The sequence below is a fragment of the Pseudochaenichthys georgianus genome, chromosome 14 (genome assembly GCF_902827115.2).
Source record: "Pseudochaenichthys georgianus chromosome 14, fPseGeo1.2, whole genome shotgun sequence".
Taxonomy (NCBI): Eukaryota; Metazoa; Chordata; class Actinopteri; order Perciformes; family Channichthyidae; genus Pseudochaenichthys; species Pseudochaenichthys georgianus.
The window spans coordinates 20906395-20927073 of record NC_047516.1 but is presented as its reverse complement, the minus strand read 5'-3'; the positions used below and the strand labels follow the sequence as shown (position 1 = coordinate 20927073).

The following is a 20679-nucleotide window of genomic DNA, read 5'->3' as shown; positions in this document are numbered from 1 at the left end:
TTGTCTACTAAAATAATTATGCATGCATTGTAAACGCAGGTTGTGGCTTTTCACTTAAAATATAAAGTTGTGTGCCACCTTACATGCTAACATTAGCTTCACTCAACAAATATGCATATTCAAATGAACTAAAACACTAATAATATAAAGGACAATGGTTTCAGAATACAGCATAATTGTCGGTTTCTGTGGATAAATGATTGCGCTTCAACACAATGTTTATGCTGGACGCTTGACATTGTTTTGATTTAGATTTAAATGCTGGATCTCAATCCATACTTTCTTTCATTTGAACTCTGTGTGCAGTGACTTAGTACTGTAACGATTGAGTATGTCAGGGTAAACAAATCAGACCATATTCTGAATAATGCACGAGGCAGTGCAAATGTTTAATCTTTCTCTCCCTGTAGGTGTTTGCTCAGGATCAAGATTCAGAGAAAAACGCTGCGGTGACTTACCAGATCCTATCCGACATCTACAACAGCACCGACTACTTCCACATTGACAGTAACAGCGGATTGGTATTCACGGCACGCCTGCTCGACTATGAGCTCGTCCAACGCTACAACTTCATTGTCAGGGCGACAGATAGCGGAGACCCTGCCCTCAGCAGTGATGTTAGTGTCACTGTGACTATAACCGATACAAACGACAACCCTCCTAATTTCAGCCAAGCGTTGTATGAGGCCTTTGTCAGCGAGCTGGCTCCCCGGGGGCACTTTGTGACTTGTGTTCAGGCGTCGGATGCCGACATCTGTGATGCTCAGAGACTCAGGTAAAATATGTTTTATATACCTGTGGGTTTGATGTGTTTCTTCTAAAAGTGATAGTTAGAATGTGTGTGCATTGTTCCCCCCTGAGTCCCGTCTAAATGTTTCTGTTCATTATATTCAGAAAAGCACACCTCTTATAGGCAATCTTAGTTTTGTGTTTTGAACGCAATCGTAGTGGTTTGGACTTTTGTTTGTCTTTTTCTCAGGCAAACACAACACAAGTCGGTACTTTGTGTTTCCAGCGGCTTCTGAGCAAAACAACATGAAACAACGTAAACACCATTGTACTCTTTTTTTACAAATTGCTTTCAGGTACACTATTCTCTCCGGGAATGACAAAATGATTTTCACGATGGAGCCAGATACAGGCGTGCTCAGTCTATCTAACAAGAGGAGACAAGGCATGAAACTCTCTTATCAACTAAATGTGTCCGTGTCAGATGGAGTCTTCACCAACACCGCTCAGGTGAGACAGAGTACAATTGACTATTAACCGATTTGCTATTTTTTTTAACCTTTGGAGTGTTTCATACCGAGCAAATCCCTTGCTTCAATTTGATCTCAAACATTTGCAGCTGTCGAGTACGACTGATGCCTCGTACCATTGGCTGCTGAGTCGCTCTGCAGTTAGAGGTTAATGTGTGCTGTGTCATATGAGATTTACTGTGAGGACGACCTGCCAGCTGTAAAAAAACCTGTCCTATAGTGGTAATTACAAGTAGGCTCTGATATCCCTTATCTCTGACAGTCTATATTACATGTTGTAGATACAACATGTCACCTCATTCTTTTGCTTCCCCTTCTGACATGATGTGAACACAGCAGACCTCCACAGTAGTTTCTCCCGAGTGTTTACAGCTGCATCAATCACCATTAGATCACAGGCCTGATGCTTTCGCTGCCTGTGTGCATGTCATATTGATGTGATCATGTTTGACAAATCGGTCAGTAATGATTATTGTGATGGCATCAAAATGAGAATGATATGTAGGGGGATGAGTATATTAAGAATGATTGTGATCTTCAGGTGATTGTACGTGTCCTCGGAGCCAACCTGTATAGCCCAGTGTTCAGCCAGAGGTTCTACCTGGCTGAAGTCCAAGAAAATGCTCCTCCAGGGTCAAAGGTCATTCAAGTAAGTTTGCCTAGTAAGATGGGTTGTTGCTAATGATGATTCAAAATGTGGAAATTATACAAAATCAATGCAAAAAGGAAATTGAATACCGTTAAAATTATCTTGCATTACATTACAGGTCATTTGTTAGACGCTTTTATCCAAAGCGACTTACATACATTCGGTACTGTGCACAATCCCCACAGGAGCAATTTGGGGTGAAGTGTCTTGCCCAGGGACACAACGACATGTGGGACTCGAACTTGCTACCCCCTGATTTGAAGTCCAGCACTCTATCCACTGAGCCACAGCCATTGTGTGCATTAGTTACGTTAATGCACACAATGCACAACAATATTTTGTATTACTGCTGATGTATATGTTATTCCTTCTATTCCATACCATTGCAATGTAAATACTGCTAGATTTTACTAGATTTTTAAAATATTTTTCTAGTTCTCTATCTGCGTTTTTAATTCTTGTTTTTATGCACCATGACACCAAGTCAAATTCCTCGTACGTGTAAACCTACCTGGTAATAAACCTGTTTCTGATTCTGATTCTGATTGAATAATTCTGAGAAAGAGTGAATTTGTATTCCCTTTTGCAATATTGTTCTGCTCACTAAGTTATCTGTCCATCAGGGCTTTTATTTGGAAGTTCCTACATGGAAGAAGTTGTAGAGCCTTACAATGACCAATATGAAATATATATGTTTTCTATTTGGTCTCCAGGTCCGTGCAACAGATGAAGACTCCGGGCTGTTTGGCCAGATCAGCTACTCCTTCATCAATGACCTGGGGAAGACTCAGTTCACCATCGATGCAGATGGATTCATATCAACCGCTCAGAAATTAGACAGAGAAAATCCTCTTAACAAGGACATGGTGCTGACCATTATGGCCCTGGATGGTGGAGGTATACTTGTTGACACTAACACTGATTCCCTGACAAAGGCTATCTTCAAATCAGCCCATGTATATGACTTTAGACGTACACAATAGTCTAAGTTCTACCTACATCTGGCAGACCAAGCATGTAGCTAACATTAATGTACGAATAGTCACTGTTCTTGCATTGGTTTGCCTCTAAGATAATAGCCTCTGTATAAGAAGATCACAAAATGAGAATTTCTAAAAGCATTAGCATTTTTGAATTAAAGATTCATTACGTTTTGCCATTCGCTATAACCTCAAGTGATTGAAACAGTTTCACGAGGCTAATTATGTCTGTATGAATCACATTTATATCGTGTTTCTTTTCCAGGCCGGGCATCGTTTTGCACAGTTCGAGTGGTTCTTGCTGATGAGAATGACAACGCCCCTCGGTTCAGAGCCGTGGAGTACCGCATGAGCATTAAAGCTAATGTTGCTAAAGGTTCTCTGGTCACACAGATCCAAGCCACTGACACTGATGCCGGGTCTAATGGGAGGGTTACCTACTCCCTTTACAGCGAGGCACGCCTTTCGCTGGTGGATGTCCTGGAGGTCAGTACATTTGGTTTACAACTTTATAATTTATACTGCTGTACTTCGCATAATATAATAATTATATTTGCACTTCATAACTTAATAGAGCAGCAAACATTTTCTCAGTCTTCTTTAAGAAAAAGAGAACAATTCTACAACAACCAATGTATTTAATGAGAGTTGACCATATTCAAACTCATATATACCATATCTTAATTAAGAAATGTTCTTAACAGACTCCAGCTCCCCATTTAATTGGATTAAAAGCCATCTGGTATCTGTAATTGTACATTTTTAAGTTAAAATGACGTTACATTAAGATTGATGCCTCAGTTAGCTGCTCCAAAGGTAAACAAAAGTACGAGCTAGGAGAAAATAAAGAACTATACAAACGGCTAATTTGATATGGATGAAAATAAAGAAAGTGATAGTGGAATACATATTACTGTCTTTATTACTATGATTATTGTTACAGATGTGTATTTTGTAAATTGTGGAATTTTCTTTCATTTTTTTATCTTTAATATTTTTTTTATGCAAGTTAACATTAAGCTGCCTTTGGCTCCTTTCTGCTTTAACAAATGTACATTTCCCCTCTGTGGAGCGAATGATTCTGATTCTGATTGTATCTAAAGATTTAAAATTCCTTGTGGTTTCTGCCGGAGCCCAGGTGGAGGCGGACAGCGGTTGGATGATGACTAAAAGCACCGTGGACCACCTCCAGGGGACGGTGCTGTCCTTCTTCGTCAAAGCCACAGACTGCGGTTCCCCGGCCAAACACTCGCTGGTGTCAGCCTTCATCCACGTCGTCCCATCAGATGCATTTGTTCCCTCCTTCAGCCAGCCGCAGTACTCCTTCACCATCCCAGAGGACACAGCAGCAGGGACAGCTCTGGGGTCTGTGTACATGGTCCCCGGACAGACTGGGAGCTTCTCTGCAGTTGGAGGAGAAACGCTCGAAAGCAACCAGGGAGGGACCTTCCTGGTGGAGAGGGACACGGGGCTGATCCGTCTGATCAAGCCACTCGACTATGAGCTCATCAGCATCTTCCGCTTTAAGGTCGCAGCAACAACAAGAAAAGACCTGATCGAGTCCGTCTCCACTGTGGACGTCGAGGTTAAGGTGTGTGATACAGCTAAATAAAGACTGTTGTGATTTCATTATGTGAAAGCGTGACAACATGGAAATAACCTGTCTTCTCTCCTATGATTCCTCTATTTGAGGGCCTGAAGTTGCTTCATAACATAATTAAACTTTGCACAAAAGGAAGACGTGTTGTGGATTATAATTCAAAATGTGGAAATTATACAAAATCAATGCATTAAGGAAATTGAATACCATAAGCTTGAATAATTCTGAGAATTAGTGGATTTTAATTCCCTTTTGCAATATTTTTCAGTATAATTGAAACTTTATTTTGAATTTATTTTTATTTGCAGATCCTCGATGTGAATGACAACATGCCAATGTTTGAGACGAATGCCTATGTTGCCACAGTGATGGAGGGGATGCCAGTAGGGACCAGATTGATACAAGTCCGTGCACTTGATCCAGACTGGGGCTCGAATGGACAGGTCTGTGACAGCCAAGACAAGTTATCATAAGTTTGCAGTGTTGTAGATGCTTTAGAAGCTTGTCAATACTTGTTTTCTTAATTCCAGGTAACCTACAGCCTTGGACCTCTGATCAACTACAACTTGGACTTGACAAAGGACGCTCGCACCGTCAGTAGCCCCATCACTATGAGCTCAGTGTTTGCTATTGACAGTAAAACAGGCTGGATCACCACTCTGAGTCAGATGGACCACGAGGCCTGCTCCAGCTACAGCTTTGAAGTAGTGGCCTCTGACCTGGGGGAGTCCCAGTCTCTCTCCTCCACCACAGTGGTTACCATCACTGTGTCCGATGTTAACGACAACCCCCCGCAGTTTGAGAGGGAGCTTTACCGGGGGGCAGTAACGGAGAACGACCCCCTCGGTGAGGTAGTAGCTCTTCTAAAAACTAAAGATCAAGACGGCACGGACCAAAACCGCCTTGTCAACTTTTACATAACCGGTGAGGAAATTAAAGAGAATACTAACATAATGGCGGAATAATGTGTTACAGTAATTGCATTATCTAGTCAGATAAGGTGGTGTTGCATAATAATTAATTTCACTAAGGAGGTTGTTATTATTAAAGGTCATATTTAAATAAATTCCAAATGAAATGTCAAACACGACGGACCTTTTGTTTTTATGAATTTCCTTTTGAGTCCACAATGTACCCATTGTACAAAGAAAACCTCTCAATCAAGGCAGAGAGACCCTGTTTTCCACATTTTCATTTATGAATATATTAAAAGAATGCTTGGTTAAAAAAAGTAAAGTTTATATAATATATAGAGCACCAACCAGCACAAGGATGTCTCAATGATTCTTTAAAACGACGTTAAGCTGGTATATTGGTTGGGATTCCACACAGTCGCACATGACTTTGTGTAGTAACTCTTTTTTATGGGAGTAATAAAACCCCTACACAGACTCGCAGGGAAAACTCTCACCTTGACACTGAGCTTGATAATTTGTATTCACATAAAATGGTCTGATAATATCTAAGGATGATCTATTTTGGCCTTTGTAATGTTACAACAAAAGGTCACATCTTTTAAACTTTGAAAGGCCATAACTGTTTCACCACCACCATTGTTTAGGCCATGACGATAGTGGTGTATTGATTATGCCAAAGGGTACTTGCATCATTTGTGTGGGGGTGGGGATGGGTGGGGAGCTGGTGATTTTTCTTCTTGGGACTGAATGAGACTTCTTGTTTGTTCACAAGTCTGTTACAATGCATCTTTGCCTCTTTCTTTGCGGTGAAGTGACAGCGGTTTAATTCTCATCCGTTTAATCTTCAGGGGGGAACCCGCGGGGCGTGTTTGGCCTGGCTCTCGTTCAGGGAGAGTGGAAGGTTTATGTGAGCGGCCTGCTGGATCGGGAGCAGCAGGACTGGTATCTGCTCAACATCACAGCCAGCGACGGCTTATATGTGGCTCGCACTGCAGTGGAAGTCACCGTCATGGATGCAAATGACAACAGTCCCATCTGCAACCAGGTCAGAATACACACATGTAGTGGGTACAAATTCAAATATGCACAGAAAATAAATAATTCAATGGAATGTAGGACAGTGAAGTATTATTATAGCCTTTTTTTAGAATTCATGGCACTCTAATTGCCTCTGTGCTCTGCGTATGTCCATGCTAACCATATTGCAATTACTATTGGCTAAAAATAGAAAGAAAACCGAGTTACACTGGCCACAGACAAATTGCTTCGTGCTTAAGGTGAAATTGAACAAATAGTAACACGTTGAATAACAAATAGTTGATCAGTGTCTTATCGTGTCATGCAGAATCTGAGAGCAACAAACATTAACTGCAGCGCCTCTATTTTAAATGCTGTTGAATAATGTTTGCATAATAATATTTATGTATGTGAAAAAGCTTCAGAACAGGATTAGTTAAATATGTTTTGTTTCACCATTTACTAAAGTACACACTGCATTTAAATTACTTCAACATTATATCAATAGTACTCATAATATACTTCTAGGAATGTACTGTACTGTAACTTAAGTACAAGTAACATTCCGAAACGTAATATATTGTAATCTTTTAAATGCCCACAGTCAAAAGCTTATGATCTTCCAGTTGCAACAATGACACTAACTTATGATTGGCAATTAAAAACATTTAACACCAGGTGCGGTGCTATTTTCTGCCGACAACTTTAAGATGCAAACTCAAATGAACGTTGTATAAGAGACCAAAAACTGTGAAAAGGGACAACCGTTGAGCTGTGCAGTATTCTGGAAATACCCTCCTTTCATTTCACATCATTAGTTGACAAAGTTACATTTTCTCTCCAAACGTACTTATTCTCTTTGAAATGATCCCTCGCTGTGTCCCTCTTCTCCTCTCATATTCTTTCTGTTCCTTTACAAGTTCAGCCAGGGTAACTACACAGTTTGTTTTATTCTGGCATGACGTGACATTTATCAAAATATGTTAAGAGTCACACACGATTCCCTAACTTATCATGGCCTTATTCTCATGTTTTTTTACTAAAAGTGCCAGTTGCATAAGAAGTATTAGTAGTATTGTAGTGCCTGTTGCTCTAACAGTAACAAGAGAAACAAAATCATTTCTATCTCAAGTAACGGTAGATGCAGAAGTCAGCTGTAAAAGTGGTAGTAGCAGTAATGCCAATAGAAGTTCATAAACAACCTCCACTGCTGATATTAGTGTTTCGTCATGTTTGACGCAACAAAAGAAATAATAGCGATAAGTATAGTGGTAAAAGAGTAGAAGTAATAGCAGTTGAAAGTGAAGCAGTGGATATAGTAGTTTCGCAGTGATACACGTCGATCGACCACAACATCATGCAATGGACAAATAATTGCACCAAGTGTAAGTCAGAAGTACAGAGAAAAAAAGTATGTAGTTCTTTAAATGTGCTGGTCTGTGTTTGGGGAATTAGTGGGGTCACAAAGTTCATTTCCAGAGACGACCAAAGTGAATGCCGGGTCAGAAAAGGGCACTTTACTCTGCTATGCTCGGTTTATCACCAGGGATAATGGAGGCCGTGCTCAATCGTTTTATGTGTTGGACAGATTGGTTTTTTTCAGACACTGTTGTTTCACTTAGTGCTTGTGTATGTGTGTGTGTGTGTGTGTGTGTGTGTGTGTGTTTTGACAGGCGGTGTACAGTGCCTCTTTCCCTGAGAACATTCCCATTAACAAGGGCATTGTGTCAGTGGGCGCAACAGATGCTGACTCAGGCTCCAGCGCTGAGATCCAATACTCACTGTTTGGCATCGGGGTTGAAGATTTCTACATGGATGCCAACTCCGGTACATTCAGTTGCTCTATTTTCTAAGCTTTCCTAGGAATAACAATATACACAGTATGTCCGAGAATAAGCCTCCTTTCTAAATCTCCGTGTTTGTGTCCTAAGGTGAGCTGCGCACGGCCACGGTCATGGACAGGGAGATGACGACCACTTATAAACTCATTGCCCAGGCTACTGATGGAGGAGGGCTGTTCTGCCGCTCTGACATTTCTCTCAAAGTGTTGGATGTGAATGACAATGCCCCCTCCTTCTCCTCTCCCCATTACCTGGCTAGCGTTTATGAGAATGCCGCCCCCAAGGCTTTGCTCACCCGGCTGCAAGCCAGCGACCCAGATGAAGGTAAGCTAATAAGATGTTTCCTGCTGGACGAGTAAGATGTTAAACAAGGATGTAATGAACAAATAAAGTTACATTGAATGCAGGTTGAAGATACTGTCACTAAGCATTCAAACTGCTGACTCGCACATGAGATTACTTAATTATCTGCAGCTTTTGATGAAAAGAGACACACACACAATTTGTAAAATAGAGAAGACTACCTTGAACCTTGAACAGGAAGAAAAACATTTTGACATGAATATTAATCTTTATCTCCCATTCTCTCCAGGATTTAACCGTACGGTAGTCTATTCTCTGGTGGATTCAGTCAACGGGTTGTTTTCCATTGAACCCGTATCAGGGATGGTAATTCTGGAGAAGACTCTAGACAGAGAGAGCCAAGACTCCTATCGAGTCCGTGTCCAGGCCACTGATCAAGATGGGCAACAGGGGGCGCTGTCCTCCCAGGTAAGTGATGCCAGTGACACACATTCAATCTCATTGAGTCATTCGCATGCTATACACGAAGCATAAGTGCAGGGAAAAGCATCTTAAAAGCTATTCCAAATCACAACATATGACACCTCTGAAACAGGGGCAATAACAGTCCTCACACAAATTACCAACAAGGTGAAATAAACATGGAAATTAAATGAGATACAGACTAAATGGAAACGGCTTCTTTACACCAATTATGTATATTAAAAAAAAGGAATAGATTTTACCATAATTATGCATTTCGATTTTATACACTAAACATTAAGAGGCACATTAGTAAGTCCACCAGCTCATAATGTGCAATTTGTATTTCTGTCCATACACCTGAATAACAAGAAACCAATGAATAAAAACATGTTGTTTACTGAAGAGATCAGATAAAGAACCTGGTGGATTTAATCAAGATAAATCATCAACTTGTGGAGTGTCTTGGATGGGAAAGTGGGGAAGGTGACAGATACAGACGCAGAGGCAGGCAGAAAAGAGGTAAAAAGGGGTTCTTTTAGGACTGCCAGCACTAGCTATACCTTTAGATGAACCCCAGACAAAAGTGAGACCAGCTGTGCCTATTTGGACCAAATTTGTAGCAACTGGAATAACAGCTGCGGTAGTCATAGTAGCGAGTAGTAGACATATTCCCAGGCACTTCTAGCAGAAAATATATAAATGCTTAGACATCCCACTTGCAGTGAGTGGAACTGGAATCAAGTGTCTCTCCTCTTTGACTCCATATGTAGCTTACATTATACCGCACCATTATGCTGCGTGTGTATGCCAGAATACAGAACAGGGATGAAAATAATGAAGGTCCGATGCAGTTTAGCTTGAAAGCATGTGATTCTGTTATCCATCTTTGTACTTTTACATCTACCCATTCTGTATACTAGCCAATTCATATTTCTAACAATAAATAGAGTTGACAATCTAAACTAATACCATTATGTAACCAGTTTTAACCTTACACCTAAAGGTTATTACTTACATAATGCCTAATGGAGGACGGTGTGACCGTATGCAATTATGTTCAATTTGATTAAAAGAGGGGTCTCTGATTTATAACAACCACAACACTTAATGAAACGACATACAAGAAAAACTGAAATAACACAGAAAGGCAAATAAACAGATTTGTTTTCATTTCAACAAACCTATCAAAATTGTTGGAACAATATTTGTTTTAATAATAAAAAGTAACGAATAAGAGACTTATAATATTACATTCTCATGTAAAAATGAAGCAATATTTGAAAAGCACACACATTCAGGCGACCTTTCACCTCCACTTAATTAAATGCATGGTTGCAAGATAAAAATGTGAGTTAATTGATTTTGATAAACATTTTAAGTTGCAAACATTAATTTATAAGTTGTGTTGACGTAACAATGTTGGTAATTACATCAACTTAATATTGTGTGTAATTTGAACTCTGATTTCTGCGTTAATTGACTTAAAACAAAATTCAAGTTGTAGTAAGTAATGCAATTGGCTTGATAACTTAATTGTTCTACACCTTGAGTTAAGGATTTCAAGTCCACTCCCACTTAACATGCCTGGACAAGTTCCCACAGTTAAGACAAATAGAAATATACAAAGGACATTTTAAGGTGAGTGTCATCTTTTGTAATTCAAATACAGTAGATGCCTTGTAGTTGCACTGTATATGTAAATTGCTGTTTGACCAAAATTAGCAGCCTTTGAACTGTGAATAGTTCTGTGAGAGGATACAAAGTAGCATAGGCTACTGTGAGAGTAAAAATACTTTGGTTACTATTGTGATATCGCTTTTTATTAAAAATGAATCTCGGTGAAGCAGATCAAGGACATGCTTCTTGAGCTAGGATCCTTATTTAGAGTTGTCATTGAAATGCAAGTCGTTGGCAGTCACCCATTCAGAATATATTCGTCATTTCTCTTTTTTTCCTTTTTCAAAAATAGCACAATACAATTGAAGTACGCAGAGAACTATAGCCATCCACTGCCTATATAATATCTTAGCAACGTTCAGCATAGGTGTTGATAGGTGTTGAAAAGTGGCTTCTGCTCTTCACTAAACCAGTTCACATATTGTATGGAACCTGCTAAAAATATACACTAAAACTTATCTACTAAATCTGTCCACATGCATTTAAACATTAGGCAAAGTACTCAAAAGCACCTCTGTGTGTCTTCAGGACCACGTTGCCATGACGACACACACATGCAGACTCAATAGGTGAAAACAATACCAGCGTTGCTTTAGCAGCTGGTAATAATGGCTCTGAATTCGCTAAGAGTGACAGTTTGAAAAGTATGAAATTACCTAATTCATTATCTCTTATGCGCTATCCTATTATGTAATGTTCTTCAAAAGGACATGAATATCGCCTTCATCAGTGACCGGTCCACCCAGGATCTGACCATACGATGGCAACCATCGTGGTGGAGGGAAACAAATGAATGAGCAAGCATTCTGCGTTAAATGTGTTCAATACTGTTTTAAATAATGACTGTCGGCAGTGCAAACATCTTTGTTACATCTTTTGTAAAATGGATGTGTGTGATCTGCAGACGGTGGCCATTGAGAGTTTGTTTCTGTAGTTCTACAAAAACTTTACAGATTTGACATATTTGGCTCTGGTTTTAAATATGCAAAGGCCTCTAACCTCGATGTGATGGCAGCATGTATTTGCTGTGTCCCCATGTCCCATGGTAATATGGCTAATGTGTTTATTTATTATTTGTGGGGCAATTTAAATGTGATATTTATCTTTTTTTTCAAGATTTAAATGAAGCTCAGCGCAAGTTCTTTCAGGAAGACTGGGTGTATATACATTCACTCCGCAGCTGCTTATAATCAGCTCATCCAGGCGTTCTCTTTAACCTATTACATTTCACCTCATTCTCCAGCAGCCAATCAACGTGCTGCAGCCAAACTATAAAATGGTTCTCCTCTCTCCTGCAGTCAGCTGTGATTTCAGGTGTTCATGCACCTTATCATACTGTATGGCATGTGTCCATAAATGTTCAAACAAAATGAATTCTCTCCTGATTGAAACATCATGTGTTGAAATAAACAACTGCAGTTCAAAGTGAATTGCCTAATATTTTTGTTGTGGAATCAATTAATTTCTTTCTTTAAAGGCAAAAACATGAAAAAGATAAGAAAAAAACGATTGAATACAATATATTTGGAGCAACTTAATTTATAAATGGTTGTCAACTTAAAAACTTGTATCCCGAATGAGGGTAATTAAGTACATACAACTTAAAATTCCTTTTAAATTATGTGGTAAAACTAGTCGGAACAACTTAGAGTGCAGAAACATTGCAAACTCATTCCAATACATAAATACTAGAAACTGATGATACATTATTCCCAACCCTCAGCTACAATGAACTTCTCAATTGTTTATAGACTTTTGTTTGCAATATAACCTACCAAAATAAAATAAAATATACATATTATAACAAGGTTTAATGTTTCTGTAACATCACAGCCTTGTTTGAAGTTGTTTTGACCTCCCAGAGAGCAGAAACAAAATGACACATCCAGGGTTACTTTCTATTTAATATTTATCTAGTGACCAAAAAGAAAGTAAGAATTCAATAGATTCTCTTCGGGGCTTTGGTGGACAAAAACGCCAATGGGTTTCCCCCCCAGACGCCGCTCTTGTTTGTGGAGCTCTCAGTATCTTTTCTTTCATGAATATCCTTATCTTATCTTCAGCTGAAACTGAACTCTCATTGCAGTGAATTGAGTTTGTCTCTCCCTCAGGTGGATTTGACCATTTTGGTGCTGGATGTGAATGACAATGCTCCAGTCTTCCAGAGGAGGGACTACGCCGTCACCGTCCCTGAGGATGTTGCTGTGGGAACCGAGGTGCTGAGAGTGATGGCGACGAGTGTGGACATCGGACCGAATGCTGATATCGCCTACACCATCCGGTCAGGCAACGAGCTGAGAAAGTTCAGCATAGACAGAAACCAGGGTGAGCGGAGGTCCTTGTATGTGCTGAATGCAAAACTAAAACTCACTTCAAATAATCATAATAAAGCTTTATTTATATTGCACTTTTTCATACAACACATGCAGCTCCAAGTGCTTTACAAAATGACACATCACAAGTTAAAAATAAACAACAAGAAATTCCGCTCAGATAATTCTTTAAGAACTTTACAGGTACATGCAGCAAAATATAACATGTTATCAGGTTAATAGACACAATGAGGTAAAAGGTATGATAATACAAATTAAATAAATAATGATTTCTCTCAAGACAACTGAATCGTTGCAACAATATAAAATCCCATAAAACAAAGTGAACATATAGGTAATAAACAGAAATTAAAATAAAAAGATAACAGTAATAAAAATGCCATAATTCTAATAAAGTTTAAACGATTAAAATATAAAAAAATCTATGTAAAAATAAATATTGCTATTGTTAGATTAATAAAATAAGATAAAATCCTTTAAGGCCTATAAAATAAATAAAACAATATAAAGGTACGTAAATAATAACGACTATTTAAAGTGGGGGGTTGCTAATAAAAAACGATGTGTCTTAAATTCAATCCTATACATGCCGTACAATGTGTTTATTTTAGGCTCTATTTCTGTGGCTGATGATTTGGACTTTGAGGTGTGTAAGGACTACTACCTCACCGTGGAGGCCTGGGACAGCGGGAACCCTCCTCTCAGCACAGCTACCATGGTAACCATTGAACTGATGGACGTCAACGACAACGCTCCAACCTTCAGTCAGGACATCTACAATGTTCTGGTCAGCGAGGATGCGTCTGTCGGGCAGACAATAACGAGGGTAACATTTGATTTTCTCTCTTATTTTGTACATGTTTTCCATTTATTATCTCGCACCGATGGACTTTGTGTGATATGTGCTGTTTTAAGTAACATCATAGTTGTTTTATGGTTGTCTTTGTCTACTTGACCTGGAACAACAGATGTCAAATAGCAACTAGCTAATTTTGGTGCATTGCTTTTAATTGTGTGACATCTCTGCAAAGAAAGAATGATTACAATAATACACATTGGATCTTAAGTGTTCTGTTTTATCAAGACTCCTGGTACTAGGATGGGTTAAAAGCAGAGAACAAATGTCACTGTGTGTGCTGTGTGCTCTGCATGTGTGACCATTAAAGAGGGTTTCATCCCTCTGATTCTATTCTATTGTGTTAACTAAAAATTGGCCCTTCAATAGTGTTTTATTGTTAGAGTTTATAGATTTGTTATCTACTGTATAGTTTCTAATTGTAATGCTGTTTTAATTCTATTTTGAGATTTTGACATTCTAGAATTGTTCATTTCTACTTATGTGCAATGCCTTGTTTTGTTTTTTATGCTGCTGCATTGCAAACAATTCCCAATTTGGTGTCAATAAAGTAGATCTTATCTTCTCTTATTAACTGCATTTCACTCCATGTGTGTGTGTGTTTCTGTGTGTGTGTGTGTTTCTCTAGGTTTCCGCAGAAGATTTGGACAGCCAGGTGAATGGGCGCATCACATACTCCATCCTGAAAGGGGACCGCACTAACCACTTCTGGATTGACCCTGTGACAGGACTGCTCAAAGTCAATAAGCGGCTCGACAGAGAACTAGTAAGGATGCATCTCTAAGTTCAATATATCATTTACCATCAATAGCAATTTTATGGTTCGTGAGCACACAAAATACCAAGTCCGCTCAAGGTCAACACCAAATGAAGTTATATATTATATTCCGATGTATTTACGTCATAAAGGCTTAGCTGTACTTCTCATATATCCCGTTACACAAAGAGGACTCTCATCCCCTCCTGCTCCATCTAGGTATCCCAGTACTCTTTGTCAGTGCAGGCGTTCGACAGTGGCTCTCCTGCCATGTCCTCCACCGTCACCCTCAACATCGACATATCTGACGTCAACGACAACCCCCCTGTTTTCACTCCTCCCAACTCCACAGCCGTCATACAGGTACCAGTCTGTGTGTTTTTCTCATATTCATGTTTGTTGGAGAAATATTTTCCTAGGCCAATAACTTTGACCCAGTTGATCAGTTTGTACTGCCCTCGCTGAGCACAGCTGCCCTCTCAGTGTTTCCTCTTCCTATTCCTGCCTGTTGGCGTCAGCTGATAGAGGTGTTATGGTTTTGTCTTGTTATGCACAATGTTGATTATTCTCTCAGAACCAGCTAAATACATGGGTTAGGGGCAGAGATCTTCATAATTGGTCGGGCAACCGCTGTGTCAACTCGTGGCAGAGCACACGTCTTGTGAATTCTCCGGCCGAAGCTCCAAATAAACCATCAGTGTTGGCCATCACAGTTCCTGCTCTCTCCTGGGTGACATTAACTCTTCTCTCTCTCCAAATGCCTGCAGTTAAACCAAGCTGCCGGCACCACCCTGCTGAAGCTGTCAATGAGTGATAAAGACTGCCCTAGAAATGGCCCTCCCTTTGAGTTTCGACTGGTGTCAGGAAATGAGGGACATTTCTTCTCCTTCGACCAGACTGGAACTCTGAGGGCCAAACGTGTGTTTGGCCCTGAAGCCCCCAGAGAGTTCACTCTTGAAATCCAGGTTAGCAGTAGCTGGTTTTCTGACTCCTGACTCCTAGTACACTGTGTTAGCATGTTTACACACAGTCAGTATTTCTAAATGTGAGGCTATTAGCTTATTTGTTTCATCTTGATAGCCTCATATGAACTCATTTCAATTATAGAGAAGCTACTGTATGAACACAGGGTTGCCAACTTTGGGTACCTGGCTGGAGTGAGATTTTGATATCATGGGTTTAATTACACATATGCGCACAAAATGACTGCTATCGTGTCAGCAGCGGGACCTTAGCATATATGTAGGATATACAATATATACAAATACACAAAATTGGACACAGACTATAAAGGGCACACAGTTTCATTCACTAATGAAAGTCAAACACATGTTTGTTTCTACTGTTTTATTGTGTGCCTGTCGCGATAAGCAATTAATTGACTTATCGTACGATAAATAAAAATGAACTCGATACATTTCCATTTACATGAGGATGTGACTAGCCGTTTGAAAGGATGTACTTGAATTATTATTATATATTATCATTATGTCAGTAGTCTAAAATGGTCATACAACGGTGCCGACAATATTATTGTTTATCGCAATAATTTCCGGGAAAATGTATCCAACGAAATTAATTATCGTGAGAGGCCCATACATGAAACACACAGACACAAACAAATCTACAGACTTACTCCAAACTGCCAAATATATTAATTAACACACTCTCACTCTCATATATTCTTTGACTGTATTTTGACCTAGTAGAACAATAAGCAGTAGACTTTTACTTTTTTATCATTTCTACTGGATCTTAGATCTGCGCATGCGCAATACGGGTCAGCAGTTGCGGCTCCAGAGTATTTTTGTTGAGTAATCTATGGTGGGGCTCAAGTCAGTATTTGCAATGTAATTTGCAATATCCCCTTGACAGTGAAACGCCACGCGTGAGGTTTAGATTATTTCCCTGTCTCAATCCAAATTGAACTGTATCAAATAAAAAGGCACATTTGTCTTGAAGTAAATAAAAAGGGCGACCTGGAGCCAATCCTGCAATTTCCCCACAGGTGAAATAGTTGACATTCTGAAAACCCAACCCCTGCAGGGGGGTCTGGGGGAATTCTTCCCCAGGAGATCTTTTGAAATACTAACATAAAATACACATTCTGGTAGCCTACTCTCTTGAGAAGACAAATAAATAAATGTATTACTCCACGACATATTTTAAAAATGAATGCCATTTTAGTTTTGTGTTACTTTTGTTCTGAAAGCTGAACCTGCTGCTCCTCACAGAGAGAAGAGGGAAAAGGCTGTGTGAATGACTCTTCCCTCCTCTACCCTTATCCATAAGGGTGGATAGCCCTCATTGTTCTGTGTGTCAAAATGAAAGACAGCCCACACACCTATCAATCATCAAACCGTGGGGTCTTATTTCATTACGATTTCGATCAACACATAATGTTGTCGATGTATATAGAGATGTACTACAGCAGAAGTATTCACCGTTGGGACTTCCTGCAACAACACCACGCGTTATCTTGATTCTGATTGGCCAGAAGACATTATCAAAGATGCTACGTGACAACAGTTTTCAAAACCGTTTCTTGTCTTCGGTATTATTGTTTTTGGCGTGAGAATAGTTTGGGCATCGTGAGAGCGTGAGATTGAGAGTGAAAGCCTGTGTCACACGCCAGATGCGTGAGAGTTGGCAACCCTGAAACACCATTGTTATGATGAGACTGAAGGGGGCTCTGAGCTTTAATATTGATGTGTCTTTCAGTTTAAGCTACAATGCCACCCTTTGCTATTACCATCTTTTGAGATCTTCCACAGCGTAAAAAAACAAAACGCTTTTGATCTCAGATTGATGTAACCAATAGTAGACAGTTTCTTAATACTAGACTAACTTAAGTACTGTACTTAACTACAATGGTTAATTCCCCGTTCTTGAGTAAATGTAACTTTAGTACATGTGCCCTGATTTTTACTGCACTATATTTGCCTGAAAGCATTAGTTATATTGAATATTTGGATAAAGATTTATAAAACGGATCAAATCATTTATTTGTATTATTATTTCTTATTCCTCTCTTAAATTACCTACCTGGCAATATATAGAAAAAAAACCTTGATAGACAAATTAATGCATTAAAAAGGATGATACAATAAGATAGTTTAATTTTCTGATATGGGCCGTTGTGTAGAATTAGTACTGTACGTTTACTTCATGATCTTTAGGAACTTTTTGAGCAACATTTGTTTTACTTTTGTTCGGAAAAGTACATTTTGAATGCAGGACTGGCATGTTTACACTGTGCTTTACCACTGATCTGAGTACTTTATCCACCACTGACTGTGACTTTGTTTTGGTCTCTTAGGCAACTGACTCTGGTAAACCAAGTCTGACTTCCTCCTCCTGGATATTTATGAGAGTCATCGGGAACAGTCAGTATAAACCCGCTGTCTCCCCCATCGAAATCTTCATCGTCATGGTAACAGACACGTTCCAGGGCGGGCCAATTGGTCAGATCTACGCAACGGACCGCGACCCCAATGACGTGCTGTCATTTACCCAGAAGCTTCAGCCCAAAAGCATGTTTACGATAAACAGAAAGGATGGCAGCATTGTGGCTCTGCCGGGCCTGGAACCTGGCAGGTACACACACACACACACACACACACACACACACACACACACACACACACACACACACACACACACACACACACACACACACACACACACACACACACACACACACACACACACACACACACACACACACACACACACACACACACACACACACACACACACACACACACACACACACACACACACACACACACACACACACACACACACACACACACACACACACACTGCCCTTATGCAACACCATCAATTAGGAAACTGGTGTCACAGCAACTCTCACCTAGGGTACCTGATGGCTGCGTGGTCCTATGCTGCAACAAATATGTGATACAATTCTAGCTTACACAAAATAGAGCCTAAAGGCACGTTTTTCACTTTAAAACTCAGTTAAACAGAACATGTAGTGTCTGGGGATCTTATTACCTTCACACAATAAATAAATTAAATATCTTTAAAAAACAAACACTTAAACTAGAATGAATGACAGGGACCAACCAATATGAATTATACATCAGAACACAATGTTTTGTTTGGGGTTTTGAATAACTTGTTTGTTTAATAACCTCTGTACTTTCTACATTTGATTAATTGCTGTTTTGATTCCTTAGACTTCAGATGTGTAATTGTATGCAATTTGTCTCTGTTGTTATATGATTATGCCGTCAGTGTTTGTTTCACTTCTTGTGAATCTAAGAAAGAATAGAAATTGCTCTTGTTGAAGCTAATGTTGATAGCAAATAATAAAGAAAATGGATAAAACTTGAACCACAAACACATTCCCTTGTCCTCCCTCAGATACCACATGAATGCCACAGTGAGTGATGGACGTTTCGCTGTGATAGCAGACGTGTCAGTGCAGGTGGAACAGGTGACAGATGTGCTGCTGCGTAGCGCCCTGACCTTACGTTTCAGCTCTCTGTCCCCGGAGGACTTGCTTGGCCGCTACTTGAACCAGATCAAACTAACGCTGCGGGGACTAGCCGGTTGGAAATGGTCACCAGGACAACAGGATCCCCTCCACATACTGGGTGTTCAGCCGGTGATGGGGACAACAAAAGTGGATTTGCTTCTGGCGGTGGAAATGCCAGAGACATCAGCCGGCGGACGGATGAGTGGGATCTACTCGCAGCAAGAGTTCTCTGCTAAGCTGGAGGAAGCAGCCGTGCGGGGGCAGATTCGGGGCATCCTGTCCGGGGCGGAGGTGGTGAGCTCTGCCTGCTCTGGGGAGCTGGAGTGTGGGGAGAGGTTGTGTGAGCAGACCCTGGTGATGGACGTGGAGTCGACTGTCACCTACAGCACAGAGAGGGTCAGCTTGGTGTCACCCAGGTTCAGCCGCAAAGAGACCTGCACCTGCCCCGGTGAGCACTGCACTCAGACATTGACAGTGTTCTGTATATCTGTCACAGTTGCTTCTCACAAGTGCATTTCTAGTCAAGTTAAAATGAAAAACACATAACAGAGAGATGGATACATGCAAGCAAAGATGTATACATGCATTAAAGGTCACCTATTATGCAAAATCCACGTTTTCATGTTTTTTCATTTCATGTGATCAGATTTTGGCCACTTTATGATGTCATAACGAGTTGTTGTCTTGTGTAACCATTAGCCAATCAGCATCCAAGGTCATCCCCCCCACCCCTTATCACCTGAATCTCCTCCTAGAGCACCATTGAGTTCTTTGTAACCAAATGTCTCTCAGAGGGGCGTGGGGAGGGGCTCCTTATTTTCATCTAAAGTAACAGACCGATAATCAGCCCTTTTGAAACAGGGCTGAAACAGAGGGGATTATGGGTAATGCTGCAATGATCTGTTTGGTATTTGGAAACACTTCAGAGACAGGTTTTGTATAAATCTGAGAGCTATAATATATTGATGAAAAACAGAATAATAGGGGACCTTTGAAGCTGTTTTTCTTCCTAGAGTTATTATTTTCTAATGTGGTTTTTGTATCTGGCCCAAACAGGGGGGACTTGCTCCAGTCCTGTGGAACTTTGTGAAGGTCAGTCCTGTCCAGCAGACATGCAGTGTGTCCGCTCTGGTCCTACAGCGCCATCTGTCTGCCAGTGTCAGCCTGAGAGACTAGACGAGTGTGCAGGTATGATTTACTTTGCTGCTTGAATTTTATACCTATGTATCTGATGCATTTGGGAAAAAAAAGTTGATCAGTTTCTCTTTTTTAATTGTGTATATGTTTTGTGGACTTGTAGGCCAAACCTCTCTTAGTTTCTCTGGAAACAGCTACATCAAGTACAGAGTGACAGAGAGTGGCCAAAGTGAAGAGATGAGGCTCGGCCTGAGGATCCGAACACTTCAGAGAAGAGGAGTCATCATGTTCACACGTGTTAACCCCTGCACCATGCTCAAGGTAAGCACATTATCGTGTCCCAAAGGGTGTGCTGTTTCTCAGCATCATCATCATCATTAA

The 20679-nt window shown here is 40.2% G+C and overlaps 1 protein-coding gene across 1 annotated transcript in view; it reads left to right on the top strand.

Moving 5' to 3' along the window:
* The window catches only part of LOC117458026 (protocadherin Fat 3), a 74817-nt gene that overhangs the window by 32004 nt on the left and 22134 nt on the right, over positions 1 to 20679 (top strand). Inside the window, exons 22-42 of the mRNA XM_071205361.1 lie at positions 411 to 775; positions 1086 to 1239; positions 1801 to 1908; positions 2622 to 2805; positions 3154 to 3374; positions 4027 to 4479; positions 4797 to 4931; positions 5019 to 5412; positions 6254 to 6450; positions 8096 to 8249; positions 8354 to 8587; positions 8856 to 9034; positions 12820 to 13033; positions 13653 to 13867; positions 14526 to 14663; positions 14874 to 15017; positions 15422 to 15619; positions 17974 to 18251; positions 19047 to 19609; positions 20218 to 20349; positions 20462 to 20619. Coding sequence (XP_071061462.1) covers positions 411 to 775; positions 1086 to 1239; positions 1801 to 1908; positions 2622 to 2805; positions 3154 to 3374; positions 4027 to 4479; positions 4797 to 4931; positions 5019 to 5412; positions 6254 to 6450; positions 8096 to 8249; positions 8354 to 8587; positions 8856 to 9034; positions 12820 to 13033; positions 13653 to 13867; positions 14526 to 14663; positions 14874 to 15017; positions 15422 to 15619; positions 17974 to 18251; positions 19047 to 19609; positions 20218 to 20349; positions 20462 to 20619 — 4818 coding nt within the window. The remainder of the gene's footprint in view (positions 1 to 410; positions 776 to 1085; positions 1240 to 1800; positions 1909 to 2621; positions 2806 to 3153; positions 3375 to 4026; positions 4480 to 4796; positions 4932 to 5018; positions 5413 to 6253; positions 6451 to 8095; positions 8250 to 8353; positions 8588 to 8855; positions 9035 to 12819; positions 13034 to 13652; positions 13868 to 14525; positions 14664 to 14873; positions 15018 to 15421; positions 15620 to 17973; positions 18252 to 19046; positions 19610 to 20217; positions 20350 to 20461; positions 20620 to 20679) is intronic.